General features: G+C 42.5%; 1 protein-coding gene across 1 annotated transcript in view; it reads right to left on the bottom strand.

Annotated features, from left to right (window-relative positions):
- Nucleotides 1-18,607, bottom strand: part of SMPD3 (sphingomyelin phosphodiesterase 3) — a 101,594-nt gene that overhangs the window by 9,895 nt on the left and 73,092 nt on the right. Inside the window, exons 3-6 of the mRNA XM_030227676.2 lie at nt 12,353-12,428; nt 5,933-6,088; nt 1,731-1,820; nt 853-916 (exon numbers count right to left, since the gene is read on the bottom strand). Of these exons, the coding sequence (XP_030083536.1) occupies nt 853-916; nt 1,731-1,820; nt 5,933-6,088; nt 12,353-12,428 (386 nt within the window). The remainder of the gene's footprint in view (nt 1-852; nt 917-1,730; nt 1,821-5,932; nt 6,089-12,352; nt 12,429-18,607) is intronic.

The raw sequence follows: 18,607 nt of genomic DNA, 5'->3' as shown, positions 1-18,607 counted from the left end.
TCATGAAGCTGAGGTATTTATTTAGCACAGTAAATTGCCTTCATGGTAGAGAAGGTGATAAAAGGATTGCCACATTAATCAAGTGCTGCTCTAAAATGTACAAAGTTTATTAATTTCTCTCCACTGGCATATTATTTAACAAACAGGTATTCAAGAAATTTTTCTTAAGACTTCTGTAAATGAAGATTTTTTTTGTATTTCTCATAACTCCCCTAGCTCAAAGCACAGACACCTGCTTCTCAGTATCAAACACTCTTTAGAGGTGATGCTGCCCTGGTATCACTGGGAGATCCTGAGCCATATTCCCAGCTCTGCCTGCTGTGCAGAATTCCTGTCTGTGTTTGTGAGCTGTGTTTTAGGTGTATTGAGCTCTGCAGTGAATGGGTAACTCAGTGGTTGTTGGGCTGGGGGTTGTATTTTAAACTTTCTGGGGTTTTGATTTGAGGAAAACTGCATTTTCTTTTTGCTGCCCTTTGCAGTGCTGTGACCTCAGAACTGGCTGCCTGCAGAGAATTTCAGACAAGCTGTCCATGCACTCTTTTGGGGAGTGCTTGGAGTTCCTTGTGCCATGGGCCTGCCCAGGTAGGACCAGCTCTGGAGACAGACACTGCCTGCAGCTCTCTCATCTTTTACCCACTGAAGCCAACCCCATTTGACTTAGAGAACCAGCCTCTTTTCCTGCCCCATTTATCCTCTTCCCCAAACACTCCTGGATAAAAATTTGATTATTTGTTTTGTTTTCAGTCGATAAAATACCTCTCAGTCTGAACATCTGAAATGTTAAACAGCAAGAAATGAACTTGCTTTTTACAGAACTGCCTAAAAGATGTGGAAAGGTTAGGAATTGCATACTTCTGTAGGTTATCTGGGGTGCACACTTCTTCATCATATAATCCTTCAGGATCCAACAGGGTACCTGTGAACAGAAAGGGAGATGTGAGTGTCCCAGCACAGCTCCTGGGATTGCCTCTTGGGCAGCTTGCAGAGGCTCCAGTGTGTGGGAGAAGGGAACTGCTCTGAGAGAGGTGTGTTCACCTCTCTCCAGACCTCCCTACTACCTGACTCCTTGCAAATGTCTCCACACTTCCACTTTCTCAGCCCCCAGGACTCTAATTTGTTTTTCTCCTACCACAGAGTAAAACCTCATTATTAAAAAGTTCTACTTAGCTTTAGTACCTTCACAGTTATTAAAGCTCCTCTGGGGAAAGTATTAACTCCTGTTCTAAAACTTCAGCGAGTTCAACTGAGTCTCACCAGGCACTAATATTTCAGAGTTCCAGGAAATCTTTTATAATACAAACCTTACAAATTTGTGGAGTTGGTTTGCTTTGTTACATCCTCACTATTTATGAGCACCAAATGGAACACTGAGCAGAAGCTGCAGGCTTTCACTGCATGCACAAAGAACAGAAACAATAAACTGGCTGCCTTCCCCTCCAAGTCATCTAGAGATTATTTTAAAAGTAGAATCTATGGGGAAGGCATTCAGGTAGCTTGATGCATGAATTCTAGAATGTGGAATGCAGTTCAAGATCTCTGTTTTTTCTTAATTATCATTCCACGAGATACTGTTAAGTTATATAAAATTTACGGTATAGAAACCCCCCCGTTATAAATATTTGTCCTCCACCAAACTCTCACTGCTGGTCAGCTGGAGCAGCTGCTGCTTGGGGCAGGCTCTGGGTGGCAGAAGGGAGGTGTCCCCACCCTGAGAGCTGGAGAACTCTTACCGATTGCCCAAGGCTTATCCTCCCCAGGACCAACTCGACACGGGTCTTTGTAGTGTGTAAACAGAGAGTGCTGCTGCTCCAGCTTGTCCTCTGCAGGGAAAGAACAAGCCCAGGAAAAGGCACATCAGCTCCTGATCGTGAACCTGTGCACAGCTCTGTGCTCTGCCACAACAGCAGCACCAAGCCCTCGTTTTTCCTCAGCAGGAGAATCCTAAATACAAAGGTTTGATTTGAGTCACTCCAGCCCCAGCTTTACTGCACAGCAGGATCTGCCTCTGTCAGAAATTCCAGCAAATGCTTGCTATTAACAGTGCTTTCCTGTGCTTTCTTACAAAGCCTTTTCAGTGGAAGATATTTTTGGTAGTTTTTAGCTCTAAGCTGAAGTGAAAAGTTTTTCAGTGTATCTCCTCTCTCTGCCACTGCCATTGTTTGCTTACAGTAAAACAGGTTTTTACAGAACAAAACTCTTGTTGAGATAGAGCACCCAGAGGAGAGCTGGGCTGGCTTCCCAATGGCAAAGGAAATGCCTGTTTGTGGGCATATTCACACATCTCAGTAAGTTTGAAGATAAAACCTTATGCTTTCTTTGCTCCAGAAGAATTCACTGATTGCATGTTTTCCAAGCTATAACAAATCAGAGAAAGGACAGGCAATTGATAATTTGCTTGGGATGTTATCTACAGCCTTAAAGCCATTCTAAACATAATCAGCATGACTATCAAACTTTAAATTAAATTCTTCCTAGTTGCTTCTGTGCTCCTTGCATTGAAAGCACATCAAGCTCCAAGGATCACTTGGTGAGAAATGCCACAAAACTGCACACACCAGCATTTCAGACCCTGAGCAAACCAGCAGGCTCCAGTTCTGTGTGTGCTGCTTATCAACACAATCACTACAGCTGGGAAAGAAACTGGAACCTGAAAGTGCCAATGGCTGCAATTCCACTGTTGAATGGTAAAGAAGCTGCAAACAGCTCCTGAAAACTTCCTCACAGCACTTACAGATTTTACAAGGCTTAAACACCTTAGCAACACTTGAAGGCTCTCACTTGGGAGAATATTCACCTGAGTTTGGAGCTGCTGCTGCTGCTGTGTATTTGTCACTGTCTGTGCCAAGAGCACGTGTGAAAATGGGAAATAAAGTCCAAAACAGAACTCTGAACTGTGTCTCTTAGAGCCCAGCTCACACACCAAGGATCACATCACTCCTCATGCAAAATGCTGCTCTTGCCAAGGAAGGAGCTGCTGATCTCTTGCTGAACAAAAAGGTGGAGAGAAGCAGTGCTGTGCTCACAGCTGTTGGCTCATTTGCCATTTTGTTATTCAGAGTTTTTAGTTCAGCTGACTGACAGTTCATCAGGCTCATTACATCTGCCCAGCTAGCTCTCAGTCTTGACAACATCCTCAGAAAAGCAAGAAGATTGAAAAACTAATTTTTCAGGGAATCCTGAGCTTGTAGCAGATGATTGGAAGACTGACCCTCCCTAAATTCTGCCACGTGGGCAACACAGAGAACTGTTCTTTCTGTCTGAGCTGCCAATTGGTTTGTTTAATGTTTATGGAAAAGTAGAAGATGAAATCTTTGCCATTTTTTATTTCTCCAGATTTTCCCTTGTTGTATCATATGTCTACAGAATCTCCCTCAAAACCAAGATAGATTAAAAAATACTAATTTACAACTGTGGGACTGACCATGACAAGTCACAGCTGATGACACAAAACTTTGCCCATCTGATTGGAAAGCTTTTTTCTTATTCTAAAAGGTTTAAACACATAATAGACTTTTACACAAGTCAGTTGAAAGCAACATAAGGAACTTTCTGATAACATTCCCACTAAGTGTGAATTCCCTGTACAAATGTTGCCATAATGTTCTGTGAAGCTGGAGGAGAAAACTGAGTTGCAGAAAATTTGTCATAAGCATAAGGTCACTCATGGACCTAAAGATCTTTGAAAACTGTACTGTCAATATAACTAAGAATAGAAGCTTGGTATTCACTGAAACATTAATTAGCTGTTGTATCAGTCTGTGGAGTGGGGAAGGATACAGAAAATCACAAAGAGAATTACAGGAAGCTACTTATTGCTTTAAAATAACTTAAGATACTCAATTAACCTATAATGCTAACAAATGTCCCTAAAACAATGAGTAATGTAAAAAGGGAGGAGAGAACTTTAAAACATTGCATTAATCTTCCTTAGTACATATGGAAAGGAAGCAATCTGAAAATATAAAAAAAAAGAATAGCCAGTTTAATTCCAGTTTCCAGGCTGGGTGCATTTTAAAGGGGAGGGTGATGTAAATAGGCATCAGAGATAGCAAAGATAAAATTAATTTTTATACCCCATTTTCCAATCCTCTGTAGCAGCAGTTGCAATGTTTGCAGCTATTTCTTGCAAAAGCAAATCGTTATTTTTGCTTTGTCATTAAAAAGACAGCTCAGAATTGCATTAATTATGCTCTGTGCTTCTTGTGAAAGATCTTGGGTAGAGTGCCAGCACTTCTCAGGTGGAGAGTCCTGACCATATGTTCAACCTCACACTCCACTCCCATCTCTCTCTCCTCGTGCTGCAGAGCCCATTCACTCTCCATTTGTGATCTGACTGGGCAGCCTCCCATTTATTGCAGCAGCTTATTTATTTCCTTGATGGACACCTTTGCCTGCAGGCCACTCCATGCAGCCAACAGTGACAATGAAGTGCAATGGTCAGATCACAGCAGATGTGTGTCTGTGTCTGTGTCCCAGCCCTGCCTGCCCTGCCCTGCCCAGCTGCAGCTCCTCGGCCTGGGGGCAGCCTGGGCACATGGAGAGCTGGTGTTGGCCATTTCCCTCCTGTATTCCCTCAAAACCTCACTGCCTCTGCTGCACTGTTCTTCCCCCTAAGATGTGTTTGTCTGGCTGCAGCAATGTGCAGCCACTGCCCCTCACTGCTCCCCTCAGCAGCGGGAGCACGGCCAGCACTGGGAGCATTCCGAGCTCCCTTTGGAGCCGAGCTTGGGATGGATTCCCTGCTTGTACATATGAGCTGGAAATGAGTGAGAGGAGGGCTGGGGTTTGGGCTGGTGGTGTTTTCTACCAGACTTTGCTAAAATCCCCCATTTCATGTGTCTGATACAAGTAATGAGGTTAGAGATAACAGCCTGGGGGGTTTTAGATCAGAGAATGGTTTTTGTTAAAATTGCTTCTGGTACAGGTGTTGCTCTCTATCTCAGTTACCTGAGACTTCTTATAAAAACTACAGAATCCACTGGGAGCTGTTTCCACATTCACCTGTTCATCCACAAACCCTGCTCTGAGCTGCTGGATCCCTCTGGGTGCAGCAGCCTGAGGTGCCCTGGGCAGTGTCCCTGTGCTGAGCCTGTCCCTGTGCCTGCTCTGTGCTCTCTGGGTGGCAGCACTTCAGTGGTGGCCCCTCTGATCCATGTGCCAGCTCCAGCTCAGCAGGGAGCTCTGCTGGGTGCCTGGGCTGGACAGAGCAGGGAGGCACAGAGGATGCTGATACAACACTCTGCACTCCACACTGGCAATTTAACTGTTACACAGCATAATATCCATGTTTGCAAAAAGCTTCCATCTCTGTGAGCTCACCACCCATTAATTATGGTTTTGTGGATTTCTTTTTCTAGTACCCTCAGCATCCAATTAAAAGAAAAAAACAAATTTCTTAAAATAAAAAAAAAACAAAACAAAACTCAAAAGTACATAGCATCAGTTAATTTTTTTCCAAGACTGATTCAGCAAAGTTGAATTCTCTCTGCAGCATCAGTCTCCTATGTCTGCATATATGTACTACCAAATTATTTTTAACTGCATGAATTTACTTTTTCTCCACAAAAGTCCCATACATATCTCTCATTGGCAACTAAAACTGTTGAGCAGTAAATGTCTACCTAATTCAAGTAAAGCTAAACCACTGGATCTGTACTCATTATTGCTACCACAAGTCACAAATAATTGCTCTTTGTGCCTTAAAACCCATCATGCTTAATAATTCCAGACCTCATGGCATGAGCCAAGGGAGTAGCTCACACTCAAAGCTCAAACCTATTTTAGAAGTGTCTGCAGCAATTAAGTTTTTCCTAGCAAAAGGCAGTCATAATTTAGTATATAGTCATATACTGCTATAACCCACAGGGATCCAGAACATTCCCATTCCTTTTCAGGACTGCTAGACACCAGGAAAAGGCAAACCTTGTCTTACCAGAGGAGCAGTTATCAAAGTTGAGATCTCCACAGAGTACATCAAAAGCCACCAGCTCCTCTGGATTGGCTGTACTGGAGGAGGAGGTAGATTTTCTGAATTCAGACAGCCAATCTTGAAGCATATCCAGTTGCTCACATCGAACAGTTGTGTCTCCTGCAGTAAACAAAATAACAAACAACAAAACAAGGAGTAAGACCTCCTGTTAGATTGTTACTCAGCCACATATGAGGTGCTGAGCTACTGGCAGACGTCCTGAGAAAAAGGCTGCAAGATAAGAAATGGTGTGGCCAGAAGGGCACTCACAGTGCTGAGCCTGGCAGGAGCTCCATCAGGACTCACACTTTCTGGTGATTTGAAGTGTCTCCTTCTGGAACCAGGCACATCTGAAGAAATGACAGGACAAGTTCCCTGTGCTGCAGACAAGCACCCAGAACAATGATGCTTCTTGTCATAGGAGAATCTGATGTACTGTGTTCATAATCAGGAATTCAGAGTTAAAATCCTACTTCAGACAGAACTAGACAGTATGTTCTGGGGTAAATCACTTCATCTTGCTTTGCTTTCTAATTTTTAAAAGGGAAAAGTTTAGCTTTCAAGTGTAAATTGTAAATGTACATCAATGGTCCAGTCAGCTTCCTTATACTGTAGCAGTCCATCTGAGGAAGGGTTCTCTTTATGGTCAAGAGGAGGATGCCTAAACTGGAAGTATTTTTTCACATTTTCAAAGGTATATGTTGGAAACAGGTTTAGGTAGGCAGAAATGCAGAAATAAAGAACAGGATTCTTTTCACCAGTTCTGGGGAGTTGCACCAGGATGTGCCTGTTCTGCATGGAAGGGCTGAGATTGATTGGTTGGAACCATGTGACACACAAACCAGCTCTTTAATTACAGCAACTAACCACACTTAACTTCAAGCACATCAGGTGACGTGAAGTCTAACAAGAAATGATTACTGTCTCTCCCTTAAAATGATTACAGCAAATCATTTTGATGTGGACAAAGGAGCAGAAAGATACATTCTAGAAACAATTATTTACCATATTGTCTTTCCTTTTGTTTTGTTTTCACTGTCCCTAGAGTTAAAATCTGTAATTTTACTTGTTTCGGACTTTTAAAGATATGTCAAGTCATAACAACATTACTTTTCTTCAAAATAAAAGATTTGTTTTCAAATGCCAGAATCAGAAGGAAAAGCAGCAAGCCCAAAATTACTTAGTCTGAGCAGAATTTTACTTTGACATAATTTACTACTTTGTAAAACCTGTTTAGTTATGTATGTCCAGAGCTTCTTTCAGAGGCCACTGTGGAGATGATGAATATTTAATTCTGCACCCTCACAGTTTATTAATCACTCATCTCAACTGCAGCTGTCACCAGGACTCTTCAGAGACTCTTAGAAAGGGAGCATTGCAGCACTGGCACTGTCACTGCATTAGCACACACAGGCTCCAGCCACTAGGGCTTCACCTGCCTACCACTGCTGCCCTGTGAAGGGCTGGAACTTCAACATCATCTCAGGGCAGGGATGAGCAGGAAGGTGTTAAATCAATAGTTAAATACAAACAGAATCAGAAATGTTCAACCAAGGATTATTTGATAAGATGCTAAATAATTATAAGATATATTGAAAAAAACATGACTCTGGAAAGAGGATTTTGAGTAGGTTCTGACACTGACTCGTCTCTTTAGGCTGGTAATTCCAACAGCATAAACTTGATTTTTTTCTTATGTTTGTGTAACTTCTAACCAACCTTTACCAGCTGGGCTGTAATATAAAAGCAGATGTGTTTCCCAGATCTATTCCCTAAGCTACAGTTTCTAATTCCTTGTATCTCAGGTTCCCATTGTACCCCACTCAGCTTGGGAAAGTCCCTGCAATGACAGCACAAGAAAGCCCCACAGAGAAGATGGAGCTAAACAAAAGCACAGGAAATAGGTCACATGGAACAAATGGAGCCTGGAGCAGGTGACACTCACTACAAAAGGTGTGCGTGACTAACAGATCCTTCCTGCTTGCCTAAAGATAGGGCAGAAATTACAGATTCATGGAATGGCTGAGCTTGTGAAAGGGACTTGTGCAGATCATCCAGTCCAACCCTTCTGCCCAAGCAGGGATCACCTACAGCAGGTTGTTCAGGACCATGTCCAGTCAGGTCTTGAAAATCTCTCTAGTTGGAGACTCCATAACCTCGGGGTAGCCTGTTCTGGAGCTTCATCATCCTTGCAATAAAACCCACTTTCCCGTGTCTAAAAGGCATTTCAGTTTGTGCCCAGTGCCTCTCGTCCCATTACTGGACCCCAGTGAGGAGAGGCTGCCTCCACCTTCCTTGCACCCTCCCAGCAGGTATTCACACTTGGACAGGAGCTTTCTCCTCCCAAAGCTGTCCCAGCTTTCTCTTTCCTGGTGAAGCTCATTCAAATTCATGGACTGTCCTCCTTTTGCAGCATCTGAATCTGCCTCTCCTGTCTCCTCTCCTTAGGCTGTACTTTTTCTGACCTGCCATTGTTTCCTCATAAGGAACTTTAAGGCATGGTGCTTGTTGACAAGAATGCAGTAAAATCTCATTCCCCACAAAGTCCCATTTACATAAATTGCTTCATTTTCTAAGAAGTGCTTTTACATTCCTGAATGGCCAAGGATGTTTCACTCATTTTCTGTGAATTATCCATCTGGCATGGCTTCACCAAATGAGAAATAAAATAACAGGCCCATTACCACATGGGCATAAAACTCAGGCAGCAACCTGTCCCAGATCAGTATGAAAAATACAGCAAACCCACTTAAATGAAACACAAAAAGGTAAAATTCTCCAACAGAAAAATCTTGAGAATAACAAGAGACACAGGCAAAATGATGTTGTGTCTGATAAGATGCATTGCTGTTACTAGAACAGCATTAACTGCACTGTGACATACACCTCTCTCTGAGGATGCTGAGCCTCAGCTAACAGCCCTGCACAGCTTTTAACCTCAGGGCTCGACAGGTAAACCTTGGAGCTCTGGGAACATGACTTCCATCTGTCTTTAGCCAAGTGTGCACTTGTGACAGCCCAGCATCCCTGGCTATCCCCACTAGAGGTCACAGCAGTAATTGCTCTTCAGGGCACCCCTGGGAGCAGGGGCACATAGCTCCATTTCCAGGACACAAGATGGGATCTCTAATGAATCCCTCTAATGAATGACTTGAATGTAATTGTTTTCTAAGATTAATATTCTCCAGCTCACTGCAGCTCTCAGCAGGTACTGCACGTATCCACATGCAAAAGGTACTACTCAGACCCCAGTCTCAGCAGCTCCCAGTGATCAATAGCTTTGGAGATGAAGATAAGTAAACTCATCAAGCAGGAGAGAAGCCCAAGCTGCATCCAGCACACTCAGGGAAACAGATAGTTCAGTAAATACTGACAGAAGAGAACTAGGTAGTAATTCCCAGCAAAGGTTCAACTTCTTAAACCTTCAGATAGAATCAGTGCTCTCGGTGCCACCAGGGATTAGCCAAAGAATACAGATTTCTGCTAATTGCTCTGCACTCTTTTCTTCAGTAACTGGCCTGGAAAAATGCACATAATTGTGTCGTGACGGGTTCCTGCAGTCAGCATTTCTGAATTCTCTGAAAGCTCCTGTCAGCTTCAAATTCTGTAGAAGGATGAAAGGGTAATATGGGAAACTTCAGCCAGCATAAATAAATACTTCACCTTTGTTCATTGTAGAATAATCATACTTGCCCTTTCCATTCACTTTGAGTGAAACCCTGGCTGCAGTTAGAACTCAGGCAAGAATTATACACTGACTGTTCTATCCTATTCTGAAAGTCATTGGAAGGAGCACTGTGGTAGTAGGACAAAGCACATACAGGCCTGGTCACAGGAAATTAAAAAATCTAGTGCAGGCAGTGCAGTATGGGATATATTGGCAGGGAAACTGCGGAAGAAAAGCAAAAAAAACTAGCAAAGTGTAGGATGTGAAGCCTAATCACAAGGAAAAATTGTTTCCAAGTCACAAACCAAAGGCTTCAGTTCACTGCAAGACAGGCAATGTCACACCTGACTGCGTGCAGACCCCTGCACTTGTAACACTTCATCCAGGGTAGACTGAGGTAATAGAATAAACCAAAGTAAGAACAAACCACCTAAACCCCAAAGGAACAAAGTCCCGTTTTATTCTGCTGGCTCCTTCTCAGCTGGGTCAGGTCCCCAGCCAAGTGCAGCACAGCCTACAACAGCTGGGGTGGCACAGCTGAGAGGAGGGCAAGGACAGGCTGCCCTGCTGGGGACACACAGGCTCTGCTCCTTCAGGAACATCTGTGGGATCACTGCCTGAGGATGCTCAGCACTGGAGCTACTCCTGATTGCACCACCACAGCTTCAAACACTGAGAGAGCTTTCTCAGTTCTGCTTCAGCTCTGGGCAGGCTTGGGAGCCTGAAAGTGGGGCTGGAGAGGTGTGGGCTCCAGCAGCTGGGCTGCCAATGGCTACATTCACAGTAAATGCAGAACAGGGATGTGAGCAGGTGTGAGAGAGCATGCAGCAGGTACATCCCCTCAGCTGGGGCTGATGGCTTGGTGGGGTGTCTGAGAGCCGTGACTCAATGGCACTCGGGACGTGGGTGGATTCAAGGCAGCAAAACCTGGCCAGAACATTAATCACTGACTAATCAACAGACATAAAAGAACCATGTAAAATTAACAGCCCTGCAAAATAATTACATCAAATCTCATTAAAGGATCCCTTCATTTGTCACTGAAATGCAGCTTTTTCCACAATGGAAATAAAGAGCTTCTTCATAGCAGCAACCAGGCAGAGACCTGAGAGGAAAAGCTACATCTACTTCTAAGGTTTCTTGGAAAAGTTGAGGGTCAGATAGTAATTGCTCAGAACAGAGTTGAGCCAGCACATACCTTGAGAAAAGCATTAGCAGCTGGTCCCTGATCTTAAGCAGTTGGATCATTTCACTTTATACTTATGTAAGTATCAGAACTGTCAAGTGTAAGTTTACATATCCTAGAAGGGAAACCAGGTTGCACTCAGCCATGTGTGACAAGATTATTTAAATGGCTGACCTTTTACACACTGCTTCTTCTTATAGATACACATCTTTACATCATTAAACTGGGGGGGTTGGATAATTTGTTTAATGCATGAATGTTATGAATCAAATTATGCAAATCAGGAAGCACAGCTCTGCTGAACTTACGAACTTTAGTTTTCCATTTCACTACATAAACAAATACAGTATATCTAGTGACAGACCCTTAAATCATTGTCTGCTCTAGTTGAATGTAGTTTGAACCAGATAAGCCTAAAAATACAAAGCAGGAAAATAAAAGGTTGTGTTTTACCCTTGAACAAACTTTAGGTTGACTTTGAATAGAGAACATTACTCCCCCTTTCTTCTTCCCTCCCCCCTCTTCCTCTTTAATATTTTAGGGATTTCATTATATGGTTATCAAGGACTAACTGAGAATACAGAACTAGGTAGTAGAAAGGAACAGGACTGAAAACTAGAAACAAAACCCAAAAAACTAAACTAAACTGGAACAGCAATAAATCTCAGCAATCCCACAGAACATTACCATAAGTTAAAAATAGAAAAGCAGAGAAGGATGTTACATTGTTAAAACGTAGCTGAAAAATTCATTAATCTTTTTTAGAGCCATGCAGTGTCTCTAATGGACTTGAGGGACTGGCAGTTGTGCTGGCAGGTCCGTGTGTGGCTGAGGAGGCTGCAGCAGCCCCAGTGCTCACACAGGGTTTGCAGCCCTGGCTCACCTGGGTCCCAGCACATGGGCTGGCAGCAGCCACTCTGCCAGGGCTGTCCTGCTCCCAGCAGCACAAGAATCACAGCCATGTTTAATGAAGGAAGGGTATCCAACCCTCTGGCTAAATAAAATGCTGATCATACTCCAAGTAAAGGTCTGTAGATTTGGTTTTTATAACTACACCTACTCTAAGTTCAGAAGTGCTTTAAAACCAGGAGAATTTTCCAGGAATATACCAGGAGTATGTGAACGTGCTGGTCATTTATGGATGAAATTTTCAGGTCAAAAGCCAGAGAATTTTGGCTTTTTCCACCAGAAATCAGCAGCTAGAATTACTGTCCCATGTAACTTCTGATTATCCCCAGTTATGTACAAATAAATTCTTGTTTACATGCTGATACTCACAGCATGGGTTGTTAAATTCTGGTGAGTAACAATGGTAGTAATGTATTTCTAAAATACCAGTATTTGGTTAAGATGGAGCAAAGAGAATTCCTAAGGGGTAGTTTTTGTTTGTGCCCCATAATAATTACACTGAGACTGAAGATGTGAAGGGTTGGGGATTCTTGTCTACCCTTCTTTGCACTATTGCTCTTGTGCACAAAATTACCACCCCTGGAAACAGTGACAAACAAAGACATGAATCTCAGGACAGTACCTGCAATAGCTTGCAAGTGAGTGCAGGAAATGTATCCCACAATTCTTTGGTCCTGAGGTGTACTTCCCACTTGCACCTGGAAGGGAAGAAATAAAAAGGTGATTAATGGAAGAGCTCATACAACTCTACTTGCAAGCCCATCTGTGCAGCCTTTTTTACCATTCCTTCCAGCCAGTTCCAATTTGAAACCAGAAAAAACTGCCAGAGACACACACTGAGGCTCCCTGATCTTACTGGGGCTTGTGGCCAGCACACTGACCCTTTGCACATCACCATGTTCAGTGTTTTGATTTTGATCTGCACACATAAAAAATGTTCCTTTCTCCTGTTTTTGCTGTCCCACTGGCTCCCTGGCCCAGCTCTCATTCCCATGTACAGTTCAGGCCCACCACTCAAGTGCCTTATAAACCAGTATTACCAGCAGCCTGGTTCTTGCTGCCTGTGTATGACTAGAATGCAAAAGGAAAAATGCCAGGAAAAAGGATGAAATATTAAACAGATATTGGGTTTGATCGTGTTTTCTCCATTCCACAGTAAGTTTTGGATTTTGATGGATTTTTTACATTCTTCTGCAAAGGTGTTGGGGGCCTTGGTGTGGCTCAGCAGTGTTTGCATCCTTCAGCTCACAGCAGCAGCCCCCATGCCTGTCAAGCAGACAAAAAACACTGTGTGGAATCCTGTTCTTACACACAGAAGAGGAAGAGCTTCCAGGGAAGCTGGAATGTAATATAATTCTTCATCTATATCTTAAGCTACAATCCTTTAAAAATGTGCTTGCAGGTAGACACACAAGCAAATTAAAATAAATTTCTGCTTTAGAATAAATTTCTGATTTTTTTTTAAATCAACTTCTGGTTTAGGATTTCAACTCTATTGGTAATTTTGGCAGTTCAGGACTTGGCTGAAAATCAAAATTCCAAATGAAAAATGGACAAGTTTTGTATTGTGGCAAGAAACTAGTTTGAGTCTATGGTTTTCTTGTTGACAGTTTCTGTGGCAGCACTGCATGAATTAAAGAAAATGCCCACAGAGGAAAGTTGTACCCAGAGCTCAGAAAACACCACCACAAATGACTTTACTTCACAAGGCTGGGCTCAGATTTTATCTGACACCTCTAAATAACAAGCAGAGCTCCATTTCATATGGACACAATTTTGTCAGCTTGGTTGGTTTTCCTGTTTTTCAGCTATTCAAGAACCAGCTGATATATTTTATAACTGAAAAGGCAGCTTTGCAGTAAGTGAATTTAGAAGTCATTTGTACTTAACAATGCCTTGTTAACTTTGAGGGTTTGTGCCAGCCAGGGGAGTAGGTAATAAACAACTGGCATTATTCTGTCCTCAGTCTGTTCAGTCCTTTTTCAGACAGTTTTACAAATGGATATTGATGCTGTTCTTATTGCTGTTCCCACTCAGCTAACCTGCTCCAGGGAGGCAGAGGGAGCCAAAGCAAACACAGGCAATCACTGGTGCTTCCACCCCCAGAGGAGGAGATTCTCCTGAGCTCCCAGGGGTGCAGCAGGCTGAGGATGGGCAGCTGTGCTGGATGGCTGCCAGGGACTGCTGCAGGAGCTGCACTGCACACACCCCTCCCTCCTGCCTGGGCAGCTCAGGGTCACTGCTGAACCATAAGGAGCTTTCTCTCCAACTTTTTAATGCAACATAAGCCATTCCATAGAAAAGTGGAAAACAGTTTATTTCCTGTTCTGTCTAGGACAGGCCTGTGAATGAACCATCTCTTCCAAACTTTGTAACTCAAAATCTGGGTTTCTCTTCAATGCTATTAAAAAAAACCCTAAACTATCAACTCCACTTGTTTGCAAATGTGCAGTGTTTCCTGCAGTAGAGGAGAAGTGTGGATGTCACACACCTTTCAATGTCACCACTCTGCAAGGAGAACACTGCACATAAAGGGTTTTGCCTTAGAGCAGGAATGTGCTCCTTATAATCCCCTATTGACCAAAGCAGATGGAATCATGCCAGTGTTCCTATTCAAAAAGCAGAAAAGATTTAATTGTAAAAGCTGAACATCCAAACATAAATTATAGCCCAATTGAGAAAAAGAGTCAGCTCAACCTGGCTTTAGAATTTCCTGTGCAGCCTTGATGGAGTGCCTGACAAGGCCCTGTACTCCTCAACCAACTTGTGCACAGGACCATACTGATTTCCATGAATCATGAATAAATGTGTGCTGTTCAGTGTGCCTGTGTCATCTGTGCTCAGATGGACTCAGGATCTTCTGCCCTCCAAGAATTGTAAGAAATGGCCCAGATGAAGCCTGGCTGTGCTTTGTGGAGGGCTGAGCACAGTCAATGCCCATGGGGAAGGTGCCCCAGGGCTCTGCTGGAACACACAGTCCCAGGGGCAGAGGAGAGGGGCTTTCATAAACATTCTCTGATTTAAAAATAAAGCTCAAAAGCAAGAGCTAAAGACATTAGCATAATTAAAATTTCCTTGGAAAATGCCAGCATGGAAGTGCATCCAAAGCAGCTTGTCTCCCAGATTTCACATTTCCTCCAGCTTTTTTGACTTTTATTGGCTTGCAGTTTCTTTTGAGAGGGAGTACTGATGGCAACCACTAAACTGAGTATATTTGGTGTGTAATCATAAGGGAGGTAAATATTTGTGACACCTACTAGAGGAATAAATAAAATACCTTTGCATCCTCCTAGTCAGTTCCCAGCTACAGTAGAGGCATTACTGTATTAAATCTGAAGTAAAGTAGTAGGAAAAGTCTGTTTATTCAGACTAATTTGGTATTTCACAGATGGACAAGGACTGTGGGTTGTGTCAGACAGGAAACCTACTTGACCTCTGAAATACTCCATGCCCTATAATTCTACATGAAAGCATTCTTTTGTGTGGCCAAGGAGCTATTTCAGATGTTGCATTTTCCAGGCTGTGCTGGATGCTGCTGACGTGGCAGGAGGACAAGGCTGAGCCTCCAGCTCAGCCTCCAACGTGGACCTTGGCAGGAGGGCTCTGCTTCCACCACACCAAATCAGCACTTCACAAATATTATTTTAGCTGCTTAGCACAGAAGAAACATCTACAGTCACATTTACAAAGGAAATAGATGTAAATAAATAAGCCAGAATGGCTCTGTCACCATAAGCCTGACTTAAGCTCACCTCAGCTGCTCTACATTGGTAGCTGTGTGTCAATAAGACATTTATTGAATCATCCTCCTTCTGCAGGGACCTACTACAGGCACTGCTTTCTAAAAATCATCATACAGTCTTGATTGTGCCATGAACCATTCCTCTTTGTGTGTGGAAATGTACAGGAAGAAGATATCTAAATATAGGGTCCCAATGTTTTAAAATATTTATTTTTAAATGATCACAGGAGGAAGAAGGTATGTGATAACCTGTTAAACTCTAGAGGTAAAATTAAAACTGACTGAACCTATTTGGTGTTTAATAAAGTGTCCAGTTCTATAATTTGCACATTAAAAACTAGCATTTTTCACAATTATGCTGAAATCTGCAAACTTTATTCCAATTCTCACTAAATTTGGAGTAATCAAATTAGTCAAACATTGAGAAGCTAAAAGTGGATTCAGATCCCTGTTACTCCACTGACCATTACATTTTGTTTGCTCTTGGGAGGGGGCCATAAAAATCCACTTACAGATGGGAAAGAGACTTTTCCCCTTAAGGGAGAAACCCTGCTAAGGGTGTGTTTGGAATCCAAAATGCCATTTTCTTCTGCTGCATATTTACATTTGTCTCCTGCTGGCAAATGAAATAACAAAGTGCAAAACTGACCGCTCTGAATTTTTGTTTTCCAAGTACTGGCTGTGTCCAGCACACAAAAGTACTTGACATCAAGTACATTTTATTAAAAGATTTCATCTCAATGCCACAGCACATTACTACAATCTGTTGGAGACACCACACTGGGACTGTGCTGTGCAAGACTGGGCAAATTCCTAGAACTGTTTTGCAAAAGCTTGTTCTACATGACTGAGGAGTGGTCTGTCCTCCACTGAGAGAGGTATCAGGTAAGAAATGGCTCATGAAAGAAATCAAGGCAGCAAGGTTATGGCAGAAAGATTCTTGTTGACAGGAAAAAAAACCTAATGAGTAGCAAGAACTGAAATTTTAGAGCTACAGCAAGGGAAAATGACTTGAAATTTAATCACACTGCTTGCTATCATGGGAATTTCCTGGGCTACCTGGAAAATTTTGCACATCTCATGTTTCCCATATGCTGGCACAGTAAGTATACAAAGCTGCAAACTTGACAAATACCTTGTCTCTTAAGAGTTTATATTTACACACATCTGTTCCAGCAGTGCAAAACAATTCTGTCACATCTGGATGATAGATGTCAAGAAAAGCATCAACAGATACTTAAACAAAACCCATGAGAATGCTACTTCAGTACTGGGGCATTTCTTTATTACCTTGAAAAACAGCTTCAGACAGGTCATTGCTGTGTTAGCAAATCATCAAATGCTCTGAAGGAAATGCTCTTTAATGATTAAAAATTCGAATTGTGCATGAGAAATCTCACTTGATTAAAGAACCAATCTAGAGTTTCAAATACTGTACACAAAACCAAAACATTTGTTATGAGGAGAACTTAATCTTTAGTGACATTTTCTAGAAGCTTCACTTTGCCAGGAGGGAGCCATTCAAAAATAAAATAGTTTCTTAAATGTGTACCCTCCAAAACAAAGGAGTTATTAACATACAAGTCCAAGCACATGTGGTTGCCTCTCCCTTCAGGGGAAGCAAATCCTGCTATGCATACCAGATAAGAGCTGAAGTTTTGGCATACTCATGGAAAAAGTTCTTCACAAAGTCTGTTACCCCACAATCTCCATGTGGCCAATAAAGCCAGAGCTGGGAAAGGTAAATAACCTGCCTGTAACACTGAGATTTCTTCAGGAAAATTGGGATCTCCACAGCCTAGCCCCAGCCTCAACCAGCATAGCTTAATCTCATCTTGGGCTGTAAATGAGCAAAACCTTCCATTTCATCCTCTTAGGTGACCATGGAGGTGTCAATTTTGCCACTGAAATAAATGTAACCATGGTGCTGCTCCCTGCATTGCTCTTCTGAAGAGGATAAGTCACCAAAGCACAGAACTCTCCAGGAAATGAATTCACAGTCATGGCAGGAGCCACACTAATGATGGTCATGCTATGAAGATAAACCAACCAGGCTGAAAGAACCTCTGCATGCTCTGGGGAGGGAAAAAAAAAACCTCTCTCTCTAAAAGCAGAAGTATGAACATGGCATTTGTAAAGAACATCATCTACACAGGGGTCTTGAGTAACTCTTTGTGTTGGAAACAAAACCTCAGAGAGAGAGTAAGCGCAGGGCACGGAAACAGAATTTACAGTGGATGTGACAGTGACTTACTCCCACAGAAATATTCATCTTCCCATATGTAGCCAATATTGTCTGAGTTCAGGGGAAGCTCCCTTAAAAAGAGCCTGAGATTCAAGAGGATTGTTGTGGAAAAGCAGGTGCACAGAGAGTGGCACTTCCACACACCCTGCAGGGTTGGTGCCCTGAGATGTGCTCTGTGCTCCCTCTTCCACTGCAGTGGGGATGCCATTATGTAACCCAATGCAATTAGAATGAGTTAGCAGGGAGGAAGGGAAAAGAAAGAAATGGAAAACATAATTTGTTTTCTTTCCAGTACAACATTTCTGTAATCTTCCAAATTGTATCAACCTCTCCTGGAGTTTTTTCCCATTTCAGCAAATTTCCAATACAAGCAGGAGAGGCAGCATTAAGAACCTAACTGGGACAGCCAAACTGTCCCAGTCTCATTCCTGTTACTGCTAGGAGAAGATGCCAAGGAGAAGTAGCAGCTACTCCCATTCCCACTTCAAACATTCCTGTCCCACAGAGATGACTTAGATTAGTCATAACTCCCAAGAAAGGTGTATTTTTGGTTAGCTGAGACATGGTGCAAAAAGATGTATCCTATTTTCTGTCCTTTAACAGCTCTGCCTTTTGCCTTCAGAAATATGTAGCAGCTTCCAAAGAAGACACATGAGTTGTGTCTTCTTATTATAATAATTTTATTATAATAAACATGTTTTAAAAGTATACTAAAGAAGTTTAAAATGTTATAGAAGTCAGCTCAAAATTGTGTGGTGCTCTGCAATTCTTTCTAGCTACATTGCACTTGATTATTTCAGAATCCAGAATATTTCAGAATTTTTTCCCACCTGCCATGTGCAACAATTACTGTTCCATGAACTCAGAGAATTTGTTATTTGGCAAAACTT

This window comes from Serinus canaria, chromosome 11 (genome assembly GCF_022539315.1).
Source record: "Serinus canaria isolate serCan28SL12 chromosome 11, serCan2020, whole genome shotgun sequence".
NCBI lineage: Eukaryota > Metazoa > Chordata > Aves > Passeriformes > Fringillidae > Serinus > Serinus canaria.
The sequence above is the reverse complement of the archived record's forward strand: the minus strand, read 5'-3'. Positions and strand labels throughout refer to the sequence as shown.